The sequence below is a fragment of the Ascaphus truei genome, chromosome 12, assembly GCF_040206685.1.
Source record: "Ascaphus truei isolate aAscTru1 chromosome 12, aAscTru1.hap1, whole genome shotgun sequence".
In the NCBI taxonomy this organism is placed as follows: domain Eukaryota; kingdom Metazoa; phylum Chordata; class Amphibia; order Anura; family Ascaphidae; genus Ascaphus; species Ascaphus truei.
Genome location: NC_134494.1, coordinates 46,925,209 through 46,948,659, shown reverse-complemented (window position 1 = coordinate 46,948,659; position 23,451 = coordinate 46,925,209). Strand labels below are relative to the sequence as shown.

General features: G+C 46.9%; 1 protein-coding gene across 6 annotated transcripts in view; it reads left to right on the top strand.

Annotated features, from left to right (window-relative positions):
- The window catches only part of ANO1 (anoctamin 1), a 168,043-nt gene extending 149,577 nt beyond the window's left edge, over positions 1-18,466 (top strand). For all 6 annotated transcript variants that reach the window (XM_075567625.1, XM_075567624.1, XM_075567627.1 and 3 more), the window contains 11 exons: positions 327-401; positions 6,602-6,803; positions 8,157-8,268; positions 8,489-8,546; positions 9,098-9,198; positions 9,294-9,439; positions 10,047-10,199; positions 12,069-12,121; positions 14,263-14,447; positions 14,551-14,656; positions 15,574-18,466. In XM_075567625.1, the coding sequence (XP_075423740.1) occupies positions 327-401; positions 6,602-6,803; positions 8,157-8,268; positions 8,489-8,546; positions 9,098-9,198; positions 9,294-9,439; positions 10,047-10,199; positions 12,069-12,121; positions 14,263-14,447; positions 14,551-14,656; positions 15,574-15,834 (1,452 nt within the window). In that variant the 3' untranslated portion in view covers positions 15,835-18,466. The remainder of the gene's footprint in view (positions 1-326; positions 402-6,601; positions 6,804-8,156; positions 8,269-8,488; positions 8,547-9,097; positions 9,199-9,293; positions 9,440-10,046; positions 10,200-12,068; positions 12,122-14,262; positions 14,448-14,550; positions 14,657-15,573) is intronic.
- The last annotated feature ends 4,985 nt before the right edge of the window (positions 18,467-23,451 follow it).

The window sequence follows — 23,451 nt, the reverse complement described above, 5'->3', positions numbered from 1 at the left end:
GACTGCGGTATGAGAGGCCTCTCCGGCACAAACTGCACAAACAACTCCAAAAATAACAAGAACAGACACCATTCCACGGCCTCATTCCTGGGGATGTTTCTCATACCCACAACAGGCACAAAAAGCATGTGAAGAATGGTTATATAAAGCAGTGTCCCCTTTCTCTTCGTACTTGTACCATCACTAAATAGCTCTTCGAATAACAGACTTTATCATGTCTGTCTGGCTGTGGTTTCTGTCTTGTGTGTGTATGTTTTCACCTCGTGCTGTTATTCATCCGCAGATTGCACCTTACAAACTAATATTCGGCCATTCTTTCATTTCAGACTGACCGGGAGAAGCTGACCTGGAGAGACAGATTCCCCGCTTACTTAACCAATTGTGTTGGCATCATTTTTATGGTAAGATGGATATTTAAAAAAAGTATTTTACAAAGTTCTGTACAGGAAGCACATGAAAATTTCTGCAGGGTCAAGTGGGCACTGCCACCGGGCAAAGGGTAATGTCCCGTGTGTGGGGTTGGCTGAAATGACTTGGACAAGGCTAGATGAAATGGAGAATTCCATATTACGGACCCAAAAAGGCAGTTACCCAGTTCATCTGACTGAGCCTGAAAAATCTCACCTGGTAAGGGAACCGAGAGCTCGTTACCAGGTTTCTGAAAGCAGCGCAGACTCTCAGTAATTCTCAGCGCGTTTCACATAACACAAGAAAAGATGCTCGGCAAGTCATTGGGACATTCCTGGTGCTTTATTATAAATCTCTCAATCTCTAGATCTGGCTACCTGCCTATTGCTGCAGCTTCCTGCAGCTTCCTCCTCCTCCTGCAGCTTCCTCCACCTCCTCCTCTGCAGCTTCCTCCTCCTCTGCAGCTTCCTCCTCCTCTGCAGCTTCCTCCACCTCCTCCTCTGCAGCTTCCTCCTCCTCTGCAGCTTCCTCCTCCTCTGCAGCTTCCTCCACCTCCTCCTGCAGCTTCCTCCTCCTCTGCAGCTTCCTCCACCTCCTCCTGCAGCTTCCTCCTCCTCTGCAGCTTCTTCCTCCTCTGCAGCTTCCTCCACCTCCTCCTGCAGCTTCCTCCACTTCCTCCTGCAGCTTCCTCCACCTCCTCCTGCAGCTTCCTCCACCTCCTCCTGCTGCTTCCTCCACCTCCTCCTGCTGCTTCCTTCACCTGCTCTTGCAACTTCCTCCATCTCCTCCTGCAGCTTCCGCTTCCTCCTCCTGCAGCTTCCTGCGGCTTTTTCCTCCTCTGCATCTTCCTCCTGTGGCACCGGCTGATAGCCATGGGTCCAACCCCTGAATTTGTCGGCATGATCCAGAGGAAGTTACTGGACTTTCTCTGGATGGGGAAGCATTGGGCCTCTGCGGGTGTTGCGTGCCTCCCTCTGGGAAAGGGTGGATAGTGGGTGGTGTGTATCCTCTCCCAGATGCACACTTTCCGCCTCCAATACCTGCAGAGATACCTATTTGCAGATCCAACTCCACAGTGGTGCCAGCTGGCGACCAGTTTCTTTCGCAAGCTGCACAATACGGGGTATGACTGGCAACTGTTTATCATCAGGCCCGAGGGGTTAGGGAGAGACTTCTCGATGCTGCCGGCATACTACCGGGACTTACTAGGGGCCTGGAGCCAGGTTGCCGTGACCAGGAAAGGAGAGGCGGCGGTGGGGGTTGGTTTCCTCACCAAGACCCTGCTGTTTAATCCAGCAGTGAGGGCTCGGATGTTGGATTCACCCTGTATCTGCCGACAACTAATCCTGGCGCGGGTGACCCAGAGTCGGGAATCTCCTGGACTACGAGCGACAGGACTGGGTGATGGCAGAGGTGCTCGTGCACCGTATGGGTCTGCCTACTGCCCGCGTCCCTCGTCGTCTGATCCAGGACATTAAAGATGCCATCCACCCCGACTCACGCACCTTCATCGAGGGGGTATTGCAGACCGGAGAGCCTTGTCAACCTATCACCCCCAGCTCTCCGGATCTTTGCGTGAGACCAAAGCCACAGCAACCCCCTCAGGCTCCTCTCTCCCCCAACCTCAGCAGGTTGGGGGACATGTCCCCTGCATGTTTCCGCGGCATGCCGAGGAAAGGCCTGTACTCTCTCGTGCTCCACACTGTGCACTACCTCGCCCTTGTCATCCGCCCGATACCATCTGGAGGCGGGTACTTCCTGCAAACGAGGGCGAGAGGCCCCGGTGGAGGGAACTCTATTCGGAGTTGGTTCCCCGTCCCGCCGGGGATTTGAGTTGGAGAGTCCTCCACGGTGCACTGAGCATGGGAGAGTACTTGCCCCACTTCACGGACTCCCCCGCCACCTGCCCCTTCTGTGGCGAGCGGGAGTCTGTGTACCATATTTATTTTAGCTGCGCCAGACTGCAGCCCCTCTTATCCACCTTGAGGGGCCTTCTCCTGCAGTTCTGGCTGCACTTTTCCCCTCACCTTTTTATTTTTGGAGTGCCCAGTGTCCCGGGACAATAAGCCCAGGGATCTCCTCGCCAGCCTGCTCCTGGCATTGGCTAAGCTGGCCATTTATAAGCCCAGGGATCTCCTCGTCAGCCTGCTCCTGGCATTGGCTAAGCTAGCCATTTATAAGCCCAGGGATCTCCTCGCCAACCTGCTCCTGGCATTGGCTAAGCTAGCCGTTTATAAGCCCAGGGATCTCCTCGCCAGCCTGCTCCTGGCATTGGCTAAGCTGGCCATTTATAAGCCCAGGGATCTCCTCGTCAGCCTGCTCCTGGCATTGGCTAAGCTAGCCATTTATAAGCCCAGGGATCTCCTCGCCAACCTGCTCCTGGCATTGGCTAAGCTAGCCATTTATAAGCCCAGGGATCTCCTCGTCAGCCTGCTCCTGGCATTGGCTAAGTTAGCCATTTATAAGCCCAGGGATCTCCTCGTCAACCTGCTCCTGGCATTGGCTAAGCTAGACGTTTATAAGACCAGGAAGCAGTGTTTAGGGAGGGGGGTCCCAACAAACATCTTGGCCATGTTCCGGGCGCTGGTGCACTCCCGTATCCGGGCAGAGTACACGTACGCCGAGTCCACTGGGTTTCAGAGTTTGCCTCCCAGTGGGCGTCAGGCGGGGGGCTCTGCTCGGTACCCCCCCCCCCCCCATTTAAATTTTTTTACATTAATTCTTTTATTTTAGTGCACATTATTTAAATTTACTGTTGCTCTTGATACCGGTTGATGTTATATTTTTGTTGGTCTGGTATTTTTTCTCACTGCGTCCTTAGGACCAGTGAGTTACCTTGACCACGACTTGGCTCCAAACGTCCTGGAACTGTTTTTAGCTTGAAATCCCAGCCACGACCGCTACGTTCAATTCTCAGAACTTGGCCGCAAAAAAGTGGGACTTTGGTACTGTACATTCAAATCTGCCGCTGCTGTTCTGGCGCTTAGAATCCAAGCTCTGGATTGGCTGAGGGTTTCTTATAGTATTTCAGAGTTCATTCATGAAATACTCCAGCCAATCTGAGCATGGGAGATATCCTACCAGAAGAGAGACAATGGGAAAAAGCAGGCACTGGAAACTCGGGAAACAAAAAATAAGTAATATCCAAGAGAGCGTGTGCCCATTAAAAATGATTTAATGGAAATAACAAAAAACAGCTACATTACGGGGTACACAGACCCCCACCAACGCGTTACGAGCGTGCGCTCTTTCTCAAGGTGACCTGATGAAGAATAGCAGGTGCGCAAATTTCATCAGAACTTGAAAGAAATTAAAACACAAAATAGTGCAACATTGTTTTTTTCAGAGAAATAGAATTCGTACTGTAGACTCTGCAGATTTTACACTCGCGTGTTTAACGTGATATTCAGGCAGCGCGGTTATTAGAAGTGACCAACTTTACTTACATCCAGACAGGTACTCCAGATCAACACAGGTACTCCAAATCAACACAGGCAATATTCCATAGGGGGAGGGGAAATCCGCATATACAAGGAGAAAAGCAAAAACAGTGTAATATTGCTTTATTATTAAAAAAACACAAAGTATTGCACTTACATAAGTGTCTTTGTGGTGAGCATTCAGACCACCCTGGGTCAGTTGGACAGACAGCACTCCACACAGCAACAGCTTCTGCTCCACGGCCGATACAGCATCCACTGGGCTGAATGATGCAGTCTCCGATATGAATGCCTCCAACAAAGTGGCCTTTATAGTACATAACTTCACCCAGGGTGGTCTGAATGCTCACCACAAAGACACTTATGTAAGTGCAATACTTTGTGTTTTTTTAATAATAAAGCAATATTACACTGTTTTTGCTTTTCTCCTTGTATATGCGGATTTCCCCTCCCCCTATGGAATAATGCCAGTGTTGATTTGGAGTACCTGTGTTGATTTGGAGTACCTGTGTTGATTTGGAGTACCTGTGTTGATTTGGAGTACCTGTGTTGATTTGGAGTACCTGTGTTGATCTGGAGTACCTGTGTTGATCTGGAGTACCTGTGTTGATCTGGAGTACCTGTCTGGATGTAAGTAAAGTTGGTCACTTCTAATAACCGCGCTGCCTGAATATCACGTTAAACACGCGAGTGTAAAATCTGCAGAGTCTACAGTACGAATTCTATTTCTCTGAAAAAAACAATGTTGCACTATTTTGTGTTTTCATTTCTTTCATGTCCTGATGAGATTTGCGCTCCTGCTGTTCTTCCCCGTTTGATGTTTGGATTGGGATTGAGGCCTATCTCAGGAGCTGCACTTTCTAAAGGACAGTATATTTTGTTTCTTTGTTAAAGTGGTGTTATTTGCGCTTATTTTCTTTATCACTAACTCTGGTACCCAAATGGCTTTCACACCTGGCAACCTCCTGAGGCTTTCATGTCCGGGACCCAAGCAGACCTGGTGGCACCAAACTTGGTAGCCACATGGTCCCTTGGCTTCCCGGACTTGGAAGTCCCAGCTCATATTACTGTGCACAAGCATATACACACTTTTAAACACACTGTTTAATAAAATATATACGTTATGCTTTTCTAAGTCTTATTGTTATGGGGAATAGAATAAGAATCTGCACATTATATTCATACTAGCCATATTCCCCCCACACTATACCGGACTTACTTTTAAAATCCTCACAACCTTGTGTATGGCTGGAGCACCCCCAGAACCCCTATACCGGGTTCAGGGTGACCTGGGCATTCCCTTTAATACTATGGACCCCTTTACCATTCTGGGTAAACCTTGCACCCCTATGCCCCATTTACCTTTCTGGTCTTTGCTGAAGCAGCGGTGAGTCGCGCAAGCGTTTTCAAGGGGACATTTTGCCGGAGCAATGTGTCTCAATGTATCTGAGAATCCAACCTGATTCCCGGGTACATTTTTGGGGTCTCCAGCGACTCTGGAACCCGACTAGCTAGACACATTCTGGCAAGACTTTCTCTGTAATCTCCCCCTTGAAACTCATAGCCCAGCAATCTGCTCGCTGGCACACCCCCCCCCCCCCCCCCCCCAGCGATCTCTGCTCGCTGGCACACCTGGAAAGGTAAAAACACAAACATTCTTTATTGTCGCACATTTTTACAGAATGCATTAAAAATCACTGGGCTCAAGAGCTGACACTCCCGAACCCCAATACATGGATCAGAGGTAACCAGACGGGCTTAACCTTTATTGCTGTGCCTGGTTACCCCTTCACCGTCATACTCATACCTACAGGACAGCACTTGGGAAAGGCTCACACTCACTATCTCATACCTACCGGACAGCACTTGGGAAAGGCTCACACTCATTATCTCATACCTACAGCACTTGGGAAAGGCTCACACTCATTATCTCATACCTACCGGACAGCACTTGGGAAAGGCTCACACTCATTATCTCATACCTACCGGACAGCACTTGGGAAAGGCTCACACTCATTATCTCATACCTACCGGACAGCACTTGGGAAAGGCTCACACTCATTATCTCATACCTACAGGACAGCACTTGGGAAAGGCTCACACTCATTATCTCATACCTACAGGACAGCACTTGGGAAAGGCTCACACTCATTATCTCATACCTACCGGACAGCACTTGGGAAAGGCTCACACTCATTATCTCATACCTACAGGACAGCACTTGGGAAAGGCTCACACTCATTATCTCATACCTACAGGACAGCACTTGGGAAAGGCTCACACTCATTATCTCATACCTACCGGACAGCACTTGGGAAATGCTCACACTCATTATCTCATACCTACAGGACAGCACTTGGGAAAGGCTCACACTCATTATCTCATACCTACAGGACAGCACTTGGGAAAGGCTCACACTCATTATCTCATACCTACCGGACAGCACTTGGGAAAGGCTCACACTCATTATCTCATACCTACAGGACAGCACTTGGGAAAGGCTCACACTCATTATCTCATACCTACCGGACAGCACTTGGGAAAGGCTCACACTCATTATCTCATACCTACAGGACAGCACTTGGGAAAGGCTCACACTCATTATCTCATACCTACAGGACAGCACTTGGGAAAGGCTCACACTCATTATCTCATACCTACAGGACAGCACTTGGGAAAGGCTCACACTCATTATCTCATACCATCTCCAGTTGATAAGACTATCTCATGCCTGTGCTCTCTCTCCTCACCAGATCGGCCTAACCTTTGCCATTGTGTTTGGAGTCATTCTATACCGAATCTCCACTGCTGCCGCTCTAGCGATGAGTTCCAGCACTTCTGCCCGCTCTAACGTGAGGGTGACTGTCACAGCGACGGCAGTGATCATTAACTTGGTGGTAATCCTGATCCTTGACGAGTTGTATGGCTGCATAGCCAAGTGGCTCACACAGATTGGTAAGTGCACAGTTCCTAACCAGCTCCAGCTGTTCTGTAGAGTAATAGGCGCTCAGATGATGTGGAAGAGATCCCTATAAGACCGCACAGGTTGCGTTAGTAACACGGTTTGCCTTACATTGGGGACGAGTTTGCAGCTTGCTTCTAAGTGCTGGATTTGATGTAACCGTTATATAGTGCAGCTTTCCTCCTCCCATTTGTTTGTCCCACTCTTGGTTGGTCTTCCTCGCCGTTCTCCTATGTTTTCTTTCAGTAGGTCTGGGATGGGAGTCCTCCCTAGTTCCTACACGCTCTGCCTGTTATTATAATCCAGAGGACGGAAACATCCCTGACTTGCAATAAACTGTTCCAACAGCAACATTACCCAGATCTGTAAATTTACACGAGGTCCCTGTGTGACCTGGGTTACTGCTGTAGATTTATTAATGGTTTTCATTGGCTACAATGAAAATTCTTAGTGTAAAGGATAAAGTTTTCTACAGGACTAATGCACACACGGGAGCTCCGTGGAGCTGCCACAGGACACGTCGCTCCGAGCAGTGCAGGGAGCGGATTATCACAAACTTGAACCCAGTATGATTGGATTTGCCTCTTCATAGCTCATAGACGGCTCTCTGCTCACATCGGATCCTGCCATAAGTAGACACAGGGAACATTAAAACACACATAGTAATTATGTAAAATAAGAAGCGACTACTTTGTCATAATGTCCCTTTCCTTCTTCTGTCCCCTTCCCCCCCTCTTGAGAAATGCCCTTTCAAAGTGTGTGTGTGTGTGTGTGTGTGTGTGTGTGTGTGTGTGTGTGTGTGTGTGTGTGTGTGTGTGTGTGTGTGTGTGTGTGTGTGTGTGTGTGTGTGTGTGTGTGTGTGTGTGTGTGTGTGTGTGTGCACGAAGACAAGTTGGCTGCTTAAAACCCAGAGTTCTGTGAACCACAAGTTTAAATCTCCAAAGATTTTGAAAACAGGACCTACAACCACTCCTCTCCTGTGCTGATACAGATGCTTTGAGGAGACTTCTCCCCTGTATAGGCAGTGTATACAGTCTCCCCTGTATAGGCAGTGTATACAGTCTCCCCTGTATAGGCAGTGTATACAGTCTCCCCTGTATAGGCAGTGTATACAGTCTCCCCTGTATAGGCAGTGTATACAGTCTCCCCTGTATAGGCAGTGTATACAGTCTCCCCTGTATAGGCAGTGTATACAGTCTCCCCTGTATAGGCAGTGTATACAGTCTCCCCTGTATAGGCAGTGTATACAGTCTCCCCTGTATAGGCAGTGTATACAGTCTCCCCTGTATAGGCAGTGCTAACATTCAGCATTTCATACATTTTTTCTTTTTATTTATTTTGGACAGAGGTTCCAAAAACGGACAAGACTTTTGAAGAGCGCGTAATATTCAAGGCCTTCCTGCTGAAGTTTGTTAACGCGTACACACCCATCTTTTACGTGGCGTTCTTCAAGGGCCGGTGAGTGACTCCCAATCTTCATCCTGTTATATGCTTATCCTGCAGCGTGTGTGTGTTAACCCTGTCAGTGCCATGGTTACCTGCAATACCTGCAGGCCCCTCCCTCTATTAATACACGCTGATGCAGAAAAACGAGGGGTGTTGGATGAGGATGATCTCCTGTCCTGCAGGGGATGTATATATTTCATAAACACAGAAGCACTCCTTCTCTCACTGTTAGGTTTGTTGGACGCCCGGGGGACTATGTGTACATTTTCCATTCTTTCAGAATGGAGGAGGTAAGTAATGTTAGAGCTGTGAGACACGGGTGCAAGTAACACATGGGGGGGGGGGGAGCTTTGTGTGTGTGGGAGGGGGGAGCTTTGTGTGTGTGTGTGTGAGGGGGGAGCTTTGTGTGTGTGGGAGGGGGGAGCTTTGTGTGTGTGGGGAGGGGGGAGCTTTGTGTGTGGGGGGAGGGGGGAGCTTTGTGTGTGTGGGAGGGGGGAGCTTTGTGTGTGTGGGGAGGTGGGGGAGCAGTTGGGAAGAGGGCTAAGAGAAGAGGGTGGTTTGTGCAGGGCAGAATAGGCGGACCAATATTACATGAGACATACCTGCTCTAAGAATCCTAAACCATATTCAGGGGCCAATCTGTAAGTGTAGTCCCCTTGTATAAAAGGTCCAGAATCGCTGCCCTCATTACCCCCTGACCTCGATGTGGCTCTGTCTTGGAGAAGAGATTGGCTCTATTCACACGATTGGGGCTAAGATCTTCTGGACCGTAGTTCTGCAGCATGTTCACTTGGGGCACGAGGTAGAGGGTGGCATTTAATTTGAATGTTATATCCTGTAGTGCGCCCCTGGTGGCTGTTTGATGGAATTGTGTATCCAGCTGAGCATCATCATGTTGGGGAAGCAGCTGATACAGAATAACCTCTTTGAGATCGGCATCCCGTAAGTCCCTCACTTGCCTGAGTCTGTTTTTGGATGTTGGGATACAGTGAACTAATTGGGATTTTAATTCCCCCTCCTGGCTGCTTCTTCCTCAGGAAGATGAAGAAGCTGATCCGATATATAAAGTCCAAACGACAATCTTACATGGGCCATGAGGAGCACCTGAAGAGGAAGCAGCGCTATGAGATGGACTATAACCTGGAGCCTTTCGCGGGGCTGACCCCAGAGTACATGGAGATGAGTACGTGAGCTCCTCCCCAAACTCGCACTCTGCCCTAACCCCCGCTCAACACTAACCCCTTGATTGCCAGAGGGGCCAGCAACTCATTGCAGAGCAACCAAGGGGTTAATCCGCTTCTCAACCCGTTGCAATATAGTCCCAACCCCACTGCTCTGCAATAGGCTGCAGGATCCAGTGTCACTCAAACATCTTTAACCCTTTGAATATGTGACGCTATTCAGATCATATGAGGGATTGTGAGGGGTGGGGGAGTCTGCAGCCAGGAGGGGAGACTTGGGATAGAAGTTCTTTTCCCTCTGGTCATTGTGAGGTCGGAGCCCGAAGCTGCTTGTGTTGATGGAGGATTTGCAGTAACCAGAGTACTCCTGGGAGTATTAGGGAGCGGGAGTGATGTTCTGTCTTTCTCTACAGCGAGATGAAAGGCCATTGTTCAGGACTGATGCACAGGCCACTCTCTGCAGCACAAAACGGCTTCTGTGCATATTGGACCCATTTTGAAGCCAAGAGCTGCTTTTAGTCTTTAAATACATGGCCAGTTTTCAGGGTGGTGCTCCAGCTCATTAGGACAGGTGTTATTTAATGCCGGCATCTTCACCTCTCTCTCCAGTCATCCAGTTTGGCTTCGTGACTCTGTTTGTTGCCTCATTCCCACTGGCGCCGCTGTTTGCGTTGCTAAACAACATCATCGAAATCCGCCTGGACGCCAAGAAATTTATCACTGAGCTCAGGAGACCTGTAGCAGTCAGGGCCAAAGACATAGGTAAGTACCGGTCAGTGACACCACGTGGGCGCCCTGCCACCCCAGGGGGCAGATCGCCGGCTGCTTTATCCGGACACGTATTGTTCCGTACTGAAATCCGCCCAGGTATTCCTTGTAATTTATTTTGTTTTTTAAGCTATTAAACATAGAAAATTCTGAGATGTTAAAAATAGTAGAGAAGCAGCAACATGGCTAAGCGCTTACAGTTATTCCTGCTCCAACACGTGTGGCTTGGTGTGCCTGCACCTTTAACAAGTGCCGCCGGCTCCCCTGGTATTCCCAGTGCGTGTACAGAGGAGAGCAGATGGAGATCGTGATCGTGACTATACAGAACGTGTCCTCGGCGCTATTAATAAATAGAAACCTTATCGGGGAGGATCTCGTTATGCAAGTTAAACATTGTTTCACTGGGACTCTGTGGTGTTTGGACAAATACTGTATGCATTACAACTTCAACCATATTTGTGCTTCATCAGGGGTCTCATATAACAATCATTAACCCCTCTGTTACCAGTGCGTCCTGAAATTCCCTTTGCTTTACTAAGAGGTTATTGCCGTGCATCTAACCGGAAAGGGGTCACGGTGATGGTACCAGGGTCTGTTTCAGATGTGGCCGTTGTGGTATTTAAAATAAACATGTGAAGAGAGTGGTCACCTATACATAACGTCCTTAAACTAAGAACCATCTGAATAGTTGCAGATCAGTTGGGTGTATGAAGAATTTGTGCTATTCTCTTGGTGCTGGTGCTGGTGCCGGTAAGGCATTGTCGCAGATAATTCACGTTTATGGTGAGACTCCGTTGAAGTCTGTGAGGGCTCAAATTGTAAAACTTGGGAACGCGCCATAGACCGATTCTCTCGCTGGGTAAAATAGTAACACCCTTTCTCCCGGTATCATTTGATTGCGTCACTATCCCGTACAGACCTTGCAGGCGCCTCTCACAGGCTGTGATTATACCTAAAATCGGCCGGCGGCGTCTGAAAAACAAAGTGCGTGAATCCAATGACACCGAATATACCAAACGCGACGGCCGCGCAGCACCGTACTGCAAAGCGCCAGACTGGTGAAGAGACATGAAAATTTGTTTTACCCAGGCGACGGGGCCGCGTCACGCGAGCGGTTCAGCCAATGAGGGTGAACCGCTCACTGCCACGCTTCCCTGTCTCCTCTGCTTGTTCGACGTCACCAGATTGCGCTGCTGCTCAGCGGCATCTGGTATACTCGTAGCTTTAGGGTACCGACATGTGTTGGTTATAGCAGCGGTGTGCAAACTGGGGGGCGCGGGATTTTTCAAGCCGGGGGACCGCGCAAGGTCTCTGCAACTTCAACTTACCGGGATTCAGCCAGGCTTCTGGTCACGTCGCCATGACAACGTGTGTCAAATGATGCCGCGGGGTCATGTGAAGTGTTGTCATGGAAACGCGCTTCAAATGACGCTGCGGGGGTCACGTGACCCTCGGTGTCATTTGATGCCAGGTCACTGGGGGAGGCGCGAGCTCCGGAGCCGGCACACAGGAGGGGCACAGCAAAAAAACTTTGCGCGCCCTGGGTTTTAGCATCAGGTGACAGATGGTGTTTAACCCTCCAACACGTGTCGGTACAAAAGGGTTAATCAAGTCATTTATCATGACCACTAAAGCTTCAATTATATACTTTTTCTTAATGTGTGAATACTAACGAAATCTGATATAGGGCCATGTCTAACGAGTGGTGATAAGCCATAATACACTTACAAGTGGATGGACCAGCGGGTGTTTTACAGCTAAGCATTGCTTAGTAAAAATGGCCTCTAAGCTTCTCCGTTGTGCATGTGATTTTAACACTGTTTTGCAAGTGAACATGGCGTGCTGTCTGTGTTTCTTTTGCAGGCATCTGGTATAACATCCTCCAAGCAGTTGGGAAACTTGCAGTGATAATAAATGTGAGTTATTGTTTGTGTCACAGCACTTTGTCCATGCAAAGGATCACTCCCGGTAGCCACTGCCACACTGAGCACTGCTTGGTCATCCCCATTCCATCCGATGTCATTCATACACCTCACAATGACTGGAAGATGAAGCCATGACCTGGTGGTTTGTAGCTTTGCTGCATGGGGACGTCTCTGAGATGAGGACGGCAGAGAGTTTATAGGTTTCAAACTTTGGGGGAAATTCCATCTAAAAGCCGATCCTTTGGTCACATTTTCAGTTTTGATGATTGCATTTCTGGTTGGTTAGAAGCTAATTTGTAGCGATTACCAGTGATAAAATGCCCAGCAACCTCACTATTTGGACTTTCAGGGTCCCCTTGGAAAGAACAGACGACAGAGAAGCCCAATGCTACATCCAACATGACAGAAACACACAGTAAAATACTTATATATTCTCTTGAAAAAGGGTCATTTCGTTTAACCCTCTGGCCAAAGCGTTGTAAGCTTGCGAGCCACGACAAGGCAGACCCTGTTCGCAAGGCCTAACACTACAAGATAAAATACTAATATACCTCTATTAGGATTAAAATTCTCATTTACCTCTGTTAGGAGGGAGAAAGACCAACATTGGATCTATATCCAGTAAAATGAAAGGACCTGCTGACTTGGGAAGTGGGGAGGGGCGGGCTTAAAAACCTGGGAAGGAGGAGCCACTAACCCCCAACAGCTGAAACAGCTGAGAATAGGTTAACACAACGCAAAACCCCAGCAAGCTCTTTTTGGGAACCCCCTTGGAAAGCGCAGAGATGGAGGAAGAATGAAAGCCATAAGCTTTGAACATGGAATATGTGCTGTAAAGTTCTCCACTTTCTCTACAGTAGATGTTCATAAATATCCCAGTATCGCTTTCAAGCGCTCCCAGATAAGATTTTTACTGGCTTTGCGTCCTGTTGGATTCCTTCCTCTGGTGTGCTGGTTATGCTTCTGTGACGAGGTCCAGCTCGGAGTAAAATTACATTCCCGATGCAATGGGAAACCAAGACTAATATACATGCTAAAATATTTTAAACATTAGATATAGAAGAAAAAAATAATACAATGTCGATTATACAGAAAAGATTTTGAGCCACATTTACCAGCCCAGAATGATTTGGTTGCAGCAAATGTGCAGTGACCGATCACCGCTCCCTCCTCCTGTAACCCCCGTGGTTTTCCCATTGATCTCTAGATATACAGCAAGTTCTCTAATGTGACAATTCAGCGCGTGCATTCCACGGGATTTGTAAAACACAAACATGTCCTCTACAGATCCATTAAGAATGAGGCCGCTTAGTTTGCTACAGTAAATGTGGCTGGGTTCTTGTGCATGTGGTTAGGTCCCCTGCCCTGGGCACAGTGTGAGTAAGGTTGGTGACATGGTGGAGCAGGGCCAGCTCGGCACAGTGTGAGTAATGTGTTGGTGACATGGTGGAGAATGGGCCAGCTCGGCACAGTGTGAGTAAGGTTGGTGACATGGTGGAGCAGGGCCAGCTCGGCACAGTGTGAGTAATGTGTTGGTGACATGGTGGAGCAGGGCCAGCTCGGCACAGTGTGAGTAAGGTTGGTGACATGGTGGAGAATGGGCCAGCTCGGCACAGTGTGAGTAATGTGTTGGTGACATGGTGGAGAATCGGCCAGCTCGGCACAGTGTGAGTAATGTGTTGGTGACATGGTGGAGAATGGGCCAGCTCGGCACAGTGTGAGTAAGGTTGGTGACATGGTGGAGCAGGGCCAGCTCGGCACAGTGTGAGTAATGTGTTGGTGACATGGTGGAGAATGGGCCAGCTCGGCACAGTGTGAGTAATGTGTTGGTGACATGGTGGAGAATGGGCCAGCTCGGCACAGTGTGAGTAAGGTTGGTGACATGGTGGAGAATGGGCCAGCTCGGCACAGTGTGAGTAATGTGTTGGTGACATGGTGGAGAATGGGCCAGCTCGGCACAGTGTGAGTAAGGTTGGTGACATGGTGGAGAATGGGCCAGCTCGGCACAGTGTGAGTAAGGTTGGTGACATGGTGGAGAATGGGCCAGCTTGGCACAGTGTGAGTAATGTTGGTGACATGGTGGAGAATGGACCAGGTGAATAACACTTCTAATGTTTGCTGTTATGGTTCAGGCCTTTGTGATCTCATTCACCTCTGACTTCATTCCACGCCTGGTATACCTGTACATGTACAGTGCAGATGGCACCATGCATGGCTTTGTGAACCACACGCTCTCCTACTTCAACGTCAGCGATTTCAAACCAGACACAGAACCGAGCGCTGAGCAGGAGCTGGGATACCAAGTCGTGATCTGCAGGTAGATCTGAGGCATTTTACAGGTTCTCCAGTCTCGTGGGGATATTGTCAGCAAACTTCTACATATGCATTTGGTTTAAACTAAATTCTGCCTTTTCCCCCAGGTACAAAGATTACAGGGAACCCCCGTGGTCTGAAAACAAGTATGATATTTCAAAGGAGTTCTGGTCCGTTCTGGCAGCAAGATTGGCATTTGTGATAGTTTTCCAGGTAACATTCCTGCGTTATACCCAGCCACGCTATGGATAGATGGATAACTTGAGCTTGCAGTGCTTATTTTTATCCACGTACTATATTTATACAGTGACAGCCATGTACACATGGATTTACTGAACAGCATATATATTACTTTATAATACATCACATTTATGTTTGTTGCACTTATTCATGTAATCATTAGGAATAATAAGGAATTTCTGCCCCAAATAGTTTATTCAAAGTGGTTTGTAGGGAGACAATAGCAGGCGCTCAGTGTAAGTGCCGTGATTTGTAGTTTTTGCCTTGAGGGCAAGTACTAGGGAGGTTTAGATGGGACATAAAGGTTGGGAGGGAAGGTGCTTAATAAATACTGTGGGGAGGAATACCAGCGGTAGGGGGAGAAAGGGTTGAGTTATGTAGTATGAGAGCAGTACTGTAGATGCATGTGGTGTAGAAAGGAAAATGTCTTTATTCGTGTAACTTTCACAGGTTTCGAGCCTGTGTCATTGAACAGAGTAGAGAATCCCAGACCTGCTGCTTATTCCTGTACCGTATGTCTGACACGAGACTGGTCACTGTCACACAGTATTCCTGTAATGGTCATCGGAAAAACTAGACCAGCCGAAACCTGTCTGCTGTGACTCAGAAAGCTGTATAACTAACATTTTCAATGCAATCAAAACACTGATAAGAGAACACTATTTTGGGACAAGCCCTTTCTACTAGAACAGAAGTTATAGTGACAAATACAGTAAGTGTAAACTTCTGATGGGGCCCCAATAATTTGTGAGTGTAGATACAGTGCAGGACTGCCATGTTCTGCTGGTTCTATGGGCACTGCTCTCTGACATAGTAACACACACATGTTGGTGAGAGAGGGGAAGTGTGTGGTGCCGCATGCTGATGCTGCTCTTCTTCTCCTTTGGTAGAACCTGGTGATGTTCATGAGCGAATTCGTGGACTGGATAATTCCTGACATTCCCAAAGACATCAGTGAGCAGATCCACCGGGAGAAGGTGCTGATGGTCGAAGTGTTTCTGAAGGAGGAGCAGGGGAAACTGCAGATGCTGGAAACCTGGAAAGAGCAGGAGAACAAGAGCGGCGAGAACTGTAACAACCAAAGCCCCAAACTGTCCCTCAGTCACAGAGGGAGTGCGGCCTCTGCTCACTCATACCATGTGGACGTGTAGGACAAGCGGCCTGTAGGATACAATGGGCATTCATTCCACTGACCGTCAAACCATCAGAGACTTGACACGTGATCAGCCTGTGAGCTCCATCTCTTACAGCCATTCAGCTCCTGCCTCGGTGAGAAATGGAGGACAATGACTGTACAAAGAGCAATGCAAGGAAACCAATTTTCTGCGCTGTGACCTGAGCAGCAGCGCTGACGTCTGCATGTTAACTAGTAGCACTAGAATGTGATAACCTTCTCTGTATTCAATATCTGCGGTCTGCCTTCTGCTGGGATACGTGCAAACTGTTTTGGCTTTACTTCCCGATTTAAACCCCACCACTGCTGAAGAGGCCGCACCGTGCATTGTAACAAACTGCACGCAGAGGTCTTCTTTAGGGCTTGGATAGGACGGGGGTCCCACGCCTCCATTAACTCATTCAGTGCTGGACGGATCTGTGCTGACATTGCATGATGAATGAACGCGGAATTAAACGGGACACCGTGGATATTCGTTGGAATCCGCCTTTACACTGAAACGCGCCCTCTTTGCAAGCCCCTCACACAGATCTGTAGGCTCCTCCGTCCTATATTATATGCTGCACCAATTCTTTGGGTGTGAAGAAGCCTCTTCTCTTATTACCTCTGGCATTGCTGAAAAGGTCCGCTATAAATAGCTGGAGCAAGCTTGGCTATCCGCTCCAGCACTGAACTTGTTAACCCCCCACAGAGAATATTTTTTTAGAAACTATCTATGCAATGTAAAGATGCCTTTTCTTTCCATGAGATACTTTTATATCTATTTATTGATACAAAGTTTATTGTTGAATTGGTTATATTCCTGTCTCCCTGCACTTCTATGCCAGATCAACCAAATTCAAAATTAACCCCATCAGTGCTGAGGCTGTACCCAGCACAGTGCAGTCCTCCAGCACTGGAAGGGTTAATTATACAAGTCACAGAACATGGATATTAACATTGCATCTGCTGTTTTCATGACCATGTGCTTTGCGAGTCATGATGAAGAAAAACAATTATTTGATGAGGTCCTCCCCTGTATATTGAACTCTACGCTGTTCCGTGTGTTGTATACATGACGTAGCTGAAGATGTCACCGTGTGCATCAGTTTATTGTCACAGAAAGATCAGCGGGAACCAACGAACACAATAGGAATCAAAGTTCACCAACGATGGTCATCGCCAAAAGTTCTGATGGGTTTAATGGGGTTCCTCACCAGCACTTCACGTTCAGCAATGTCATTATTGCTTTTTATTCAAATGGTTATTGACCAAATTGTATGTGGCCAAGCAGCAGAGGTTAAGGATACAGCACTTGTGTCAGATTGTATTTATAGATGCCTGTCCCAGAGCTGAATGCCACTACGATCCTGAAGCCTTGAATATCGGGTTTGGGGCCGGGTGGCAGTGGAGGGGAGGTAGGCATTGCTTGGCATGCTGTAACATGGTGTACATTGTTTTACTGTATGTCTCGTACCCCTCCGGGCCTTGAAGGGTTTAAAAACCATTTGGGACTTTTTGCTTTCGTTTGTATTAAATTTAAAAAAAAATTAAATGGGGAGAAAAAAGGTAAAAAGAGGCGTTGGGATAAACGACAATAAAAAAATAAATGGTCATTTTCTTGTCCCATGTGGACTTCATCTGGCCTTGACGGTTTTGCAGCTTCGCCTCCTATGCCGATCGGTGGTCAGTGACTGTTCGGCCGGAAACCTTAACACCTTCTCTTCAGAACCTGTGTGAGTCTGAGACGCAGAATACATACTTTAAGTGGAAGTGGTCAATAGATCTTTGGGATGAGCTCATGTAAGTTCTGTACATGTGACAGCCAGTTGAAAGCTATCGTTCTCCTTCAGTAACTTATTAGAGGGGGGGAAAAGGATTACCCCAAAACATACACAACGGCAGAAATGTATATCATGGAGCCTATGTCCGAAATTAGATTTTATAATCCATGAGAGATTTGAGGTATTGTAACCCTTTGCATGCCTCAGAGAGTCAAAGAGGAGCTTTGTAATGTGAACATCTGCCCATATTTACTAAGCAGTGCTATGCCATAGGACCGCGGACGGCACCAAAAGACACTTGAATGAGCCGTAGGGTGCATCATGGCGCAGGACGGCTTAGTACGTCGATGGGTCACAGTGCCTTCCTGAGCACGATTTCCTGTAACCCTTCAGTAACCATGCAGATCCCGATGTATCTGGCACTGAGCGCCATTGACCATGTTTTCTTCTAAGAAAGATGCTCCACTTCTAAACGTGCATTAAATGTACAAAACACTAATGCTGCTTGCCTCAGAAACCCACCCACGGTAATAGGGGAACCCTCAGAAACCCACCCACGGTAATAGCTGGATAATGACTTTCCTGTGACCCCTCTGTAGAACCAGATCCCCTGTATAGCTAGTACTGGTTTCAAACAGAAATATTGAAATGGCTATGAATAAAAGCGAATGTAAATGAATTCTAAGACTATGCATATAGAAATATATGGAAAATTATGTGCTTTATACAAATTCCCTTAATGTATTTTTTTTTTTTTAAATCAAAAAAAGTAAATCTATACAAATCGGTTCTAGATTTTTGTGGAAATCCTATTCATAATAAATTCTAATCTGTCATTATAGAGAATGGTGTGTATTTTTTGTAAGAGTCTGATCATGCCATATGATGGGTAGAAAAGCAGCATTCAGTCAGTGGCGGGTAGATTTCTTTAGTATAGGAGTGAAGTGTATACAGCTGTTACCTTGCTCTGCATGGCGCAGGTGGCATCCTCACCCAACCTCAGCATGTTACTCACTTTCTGCCAGACTATACAGCTGCAAACGTCCACACATAACACTGGACAGTTCATTGGATCATGTAATATCAAGCACAGCAAAGGGTACACCAGCAGCGAACGTATTATGCCTTGTACCATCATACTAGTCTGTAATAGATTAAAGCAGTCTGTACACTCTGCCATTTACAAGAGATGACACCCGCAATGCGTTACTTACACAAGACACGCTTATGTACAGAAATTATTTGCCATCAGAGAGCAGAAAGTTCTGTTCTTCAAATGCAATAAATGTATTAGTTTGTCACAATGTGTTCCGTGATCAAGCAGGAATCCCTCCCAAGAGTTTTAAGGGGAAAAAAACAAGAATGTAAATATGATCAGAAATATTCAACAGTAATGTTTTGTAACCTCGACTCGAGTACTGCTCCTTTTATCCCTTAGACTCATCAAAAGACTAACCAGACGTAAGACACAAGTGAAACAAATGCAAATTTGCTACATTTAAAGGCGCAATATAAGGCATAGCATAGAGGGGATATTTGAACCCAAGTGATGTGATTAAGTCACCTAGACAGAGTTTGTAAAGAGAGAAGAGGTCCCAGGACAGAGCCCTGGGGTACCCCCACAGAGAGATCGACAGAGGAGGAGGAGGTGTTAGCAAACAAGACACTGAAAGTACGATGGGAGAGGTTAGAGGAGATCCAGGACACAACTTTGGTACGGATACCAAGAGTATAGAGAATGTGAAGGAGAAAAGGGTGGTCAAAGTATGAAAGGCTGCAGAGAGGTCGAGTAATATGAGCAGAGTGTAATGACCTCTGTCTTTGGCACCATGGAGGTCATTGGTTATTTTAGTGAGGCTGTTTCAATGGAGTGAGCAGTGCGGAAGCCAGATTGTAGAGATTGAAGACGATCGTTAGAAAGACGGGTAGGGTCAAGCTTGCTGTTTTTGAGTAATAGGATAACTGTTTCATGTTTTGAAGGATGAGGGAAAGGTACCAGAGTAGAGGGAGAAGTTAACGTGTGTGAGTGTAGGGATTAAAGTAGAATTAACTCTGTCCCAATGAGGCTTCACTAGAAAGCCTTAATGGTCTGAGGAATCCAGCAGGGAGCTGGTTATTTGCAGCTAAAAACAATTACCCAGTATCCACCTGGTTAATCAGACCAGTGTAAAAGCCTCCTGCTGTGAAATAAACAGGAGACTATTGACCACACAGGAGGACTGTGTGCTGATTTGAAGAAACCAAGGAAACAGACCTCTCTCCCAGGGTGTAGCAAACCCAGGAACCTACCATAGGCTGGCCCCTCAACGAACACCCATCCAGACCCAGACACTGACCTTAAGGGCTACCTGCTTTGAGGTACATCTTGAGACTTTGGGGTGATAGGCTGGTAAGGCGCTTTTCTTCCCAGTCTTGCAGATAGTGACTGGGAAATGAGTTAGCCCTTACACAGGGATAGGCTGTTTGTTTATTTTTGTATGCTGTCCATTGTTTAAAGGGACAGGGTAAATAAAGCCATGTTTTAATTTCCACAAAACTGTCTCCCTGTGTGTAACTCTGCACATGCCTCTTACAAGGAGCAAGAGGTTTTAGGAGATGGGAGGGAATGGAGTCAAGAGGGCAAGTGGTAGAGAGAGAAGAGGAGATCAGTAGTGATACATCCTCCTCTGTGACAATGGGAAAAAGAGTCAAGAAGACTGGAGGAGAGTTAGGAAGAGGTTTAGGATGGGATGAGGATACAGAGGGGATGTCCTGATGTATGGATTCCAACCTTTTCTTGAAATACTCAGCAAAGTCCTGAGGTGAAATGGAGGAAGAAAAACCGGTAGCAGAGGGTGGTCTGAGTAGGGAGTCAAAGACAGAGAAGAGTCGGCGTGGGTTTGACTTGTGCGTGTTGATTTGTGAAAAAAGTAGGTTTGTTTAGCCTGGGAAAGGGCAGAGTTTGTAGCGAAGGAAGTCTGCGAGAGTGTGAGATTTCCTCCAGAGGCGTTCGGACGAGCCATTGCGGGAATGCAGCATGCGCGTGTGGTAATTTAGCCAGGGTCTGGGGTTCCAAGGGCAAGAACAGCAGAGAGAGGGGCATGTAGATCAAGAGAGGAGGATAGGGCAGAGTTGTAGTTCCTGACCAGGTTGTGAGGGTCTGGTGCAGAGCTGAGAGAGGAGAGGGTGGAGCACAAAGTGGAACCAAAAGCTGGTAGGTTAATAGAGTGCAGGTCTCTGCAGAGACGAGGGGTAGATAGAGATGGAAAAGGGGAGAAGCGAGAGAGAGAAGATGAGATGATGGTCAGAGAGAGGAAATGGAAAAATCCGAGAAGTTTTTTTTGTGCAAACCAGGTCTAGGTAGTGGCCATCCTTGTGGGTGCTAGCTGCAGTCCACTGTTGAAGGCCAAAAGAAGAGGTTAGATAGCGAAAGCGGGAAGCCCAAGGGAGAGAGGGGTCATCAATGTGGCAGTTGAAGTCCCCCAAGGAGAAGAACAGGGGAGTCTGATGAGAGAAAGGAGAGCCAGGATTCAAAGTGAGAGAGCAAGACAGAAGGGGGATGAGTAGAGGTAGGTGGGTGATAGGTGACTGCCACGTGGACAGGGAGAGGAGAGAAGATCTGGACAGTGTGAGCCTCAAAGGAGGGAAAAGAAAGAGAGGGAGGATTAGGAAGGGTTCGCTAACGGCAGAGAGAGGAGAGGAGGAGCCCCACGCCTCCACCCCTACCATCAGGGCACGGCGTGTGGGAGAAAGAAAGGCCACCATAAAAGAGGGCGGTTTCCAGCGCAGTGCGAAATCAGGATTCGGGGCCAGTAGGTGTTCAGTTGTCCACTTGTTTCACTTCTGTAGGACTCCCATATCTTATACCAGAACTAATGTTATTTTTTACTTGGTTTAATTTCATTAATATAGATACATTAAATATGATCCCTTTATTTTGGCAGAGGGGGTAAAATGCATGGAACTTCTTGTGGCTCAAAGGCACGGATCCTCGTTACAAGCAATGTATATCACTGTGTATATCACCGTGTATATTATGTAGCCATAGAACAATGCTTCTCAGTTATAAGTTTTTATAAATGGCATTTGAAGATGCCAACATTATTTTAGAATTGATAGTTCCTTTATATCATAAAATCTTTGCATGTGGTAGAGTTTTCGTGCATTCCCAAATAAGTCGCGAATAGAGATGGGCGGATTTTTTGCGGATTTGGATCCGCTTTGGGAATGGCCGGTTCCTTTGGTCCGCGGATCAGTCTCAAAAATGGCGTTTCGCCTTTTGCGGAGATGTTTTTTTTTTTTTTTACACCGACAATCCATCCGTGGATTCCGCAATCCACGAATGGATTTTAAGAATTCACCAGCGATTGTATCCAATGGCGGTTTTGGTTTGGCTGCCTAACTAAAAGAGGGAGTATGGGTTGATCGGATACAGTGACCCTGCGTTACATCTCGGCCACCATACATAAGGGATAATACTGGAAAGACATCTTAAGACGGACTGAGGACATTACTGTTGTAGAAAGCAAACTCTTAGCTAAGTGTAGATGTCGAGTTCCTTGACACAAGTATTCAACAAGATATGGGGATTCAGGTCATCTCACAGTTTCTGAAGACCTAAAGATGTCATGTTCAGAGACATTTTGTATGCAAGTTATTACAATTTATACTTGAAACTTTTTCCAATATAATGGCAAAATATACCACCAACTGCAAGGTACTGCATGGGCATCACCCGCGCATTCACCTATACCAACATCTATTTCAGTGGGTGGGGGTACAGCAAAAACTTCCAGGAACATATTGGGAAGTACACACATTACATAGATCTCGGGACCCGCTATGTTGACATTATCTTCCTATTAAGGCAAGGAAGCAAAGAAACGTATCTTTTATCAACGCTCAAAAGTTGTGTTCAAGCTTTCAAACGTCACTGGGTTCTTCTTCAGATATATAATCTGACATGTACAAGGCCTGAAGAAGAACTATGGAAGGACCTAACGTTTGTACGCTGTTAACTTTAATCGGGCCAACAAAAGTTATCATATTACCCATTTGTTTTCCTTTTTTACATTAATAAAGGACGACCCCCTGAAGAAGTTCCGTAAGGAACGAAACACGTGTTGGGTATCACGTGACGCACGACGGAGAGATAGACACGCTAGGTCTCATTTGGCTGCATTCACAACTTCACTCACGATATTTGACTGCTTTAGTTAAATACCAGCAAGCTGTAAACAAGTGGTTGGTCCCAGGAGGCGGCCACTAGCTAGTGAGAATACTGAGTCAGCACACTCTGCATACCAGGTATATTATGTATTGTAATCACGGAGAGGCACTCTCATATCATTAACACACTGGCACGATCTATAACTAAGGGGGGAAGGTTGTATTATTTTGAGTAGGGTTATCACATATAACACAACAGTGGGTTATTTTCCTATCCGCTATTGTGGAAAATATACCACCATTACTGTTCACTGTAAGCACAATCATTATTATTATTATTGCACTAAGTATGTACCTGCAGCAAGGTGTTTTGGAACAGAATCCACCATTTATGTGGATTACATACAGAGACATGACAGCCTAATGTCACCAAAAGACTAACTATAAAGTGAATTTTAGGCTGTTTGAACAACCTTATTAGGGCGATTTCTTACTCCACCTGTAGCAGCAAATATCAGTGTATAAAATCCAGTGGACTTATAGGGATAAGGATATCTTTGGGAGTATAACATACCCATAGAAAGCCCTTCCCTTCATCTCTCCAGAACGCAGATGTAGGTTTTAATATGCGTCAGTTGTTTTTCACTTACTCTCACTATAAATAAAATAAAGAAAATTCCGTA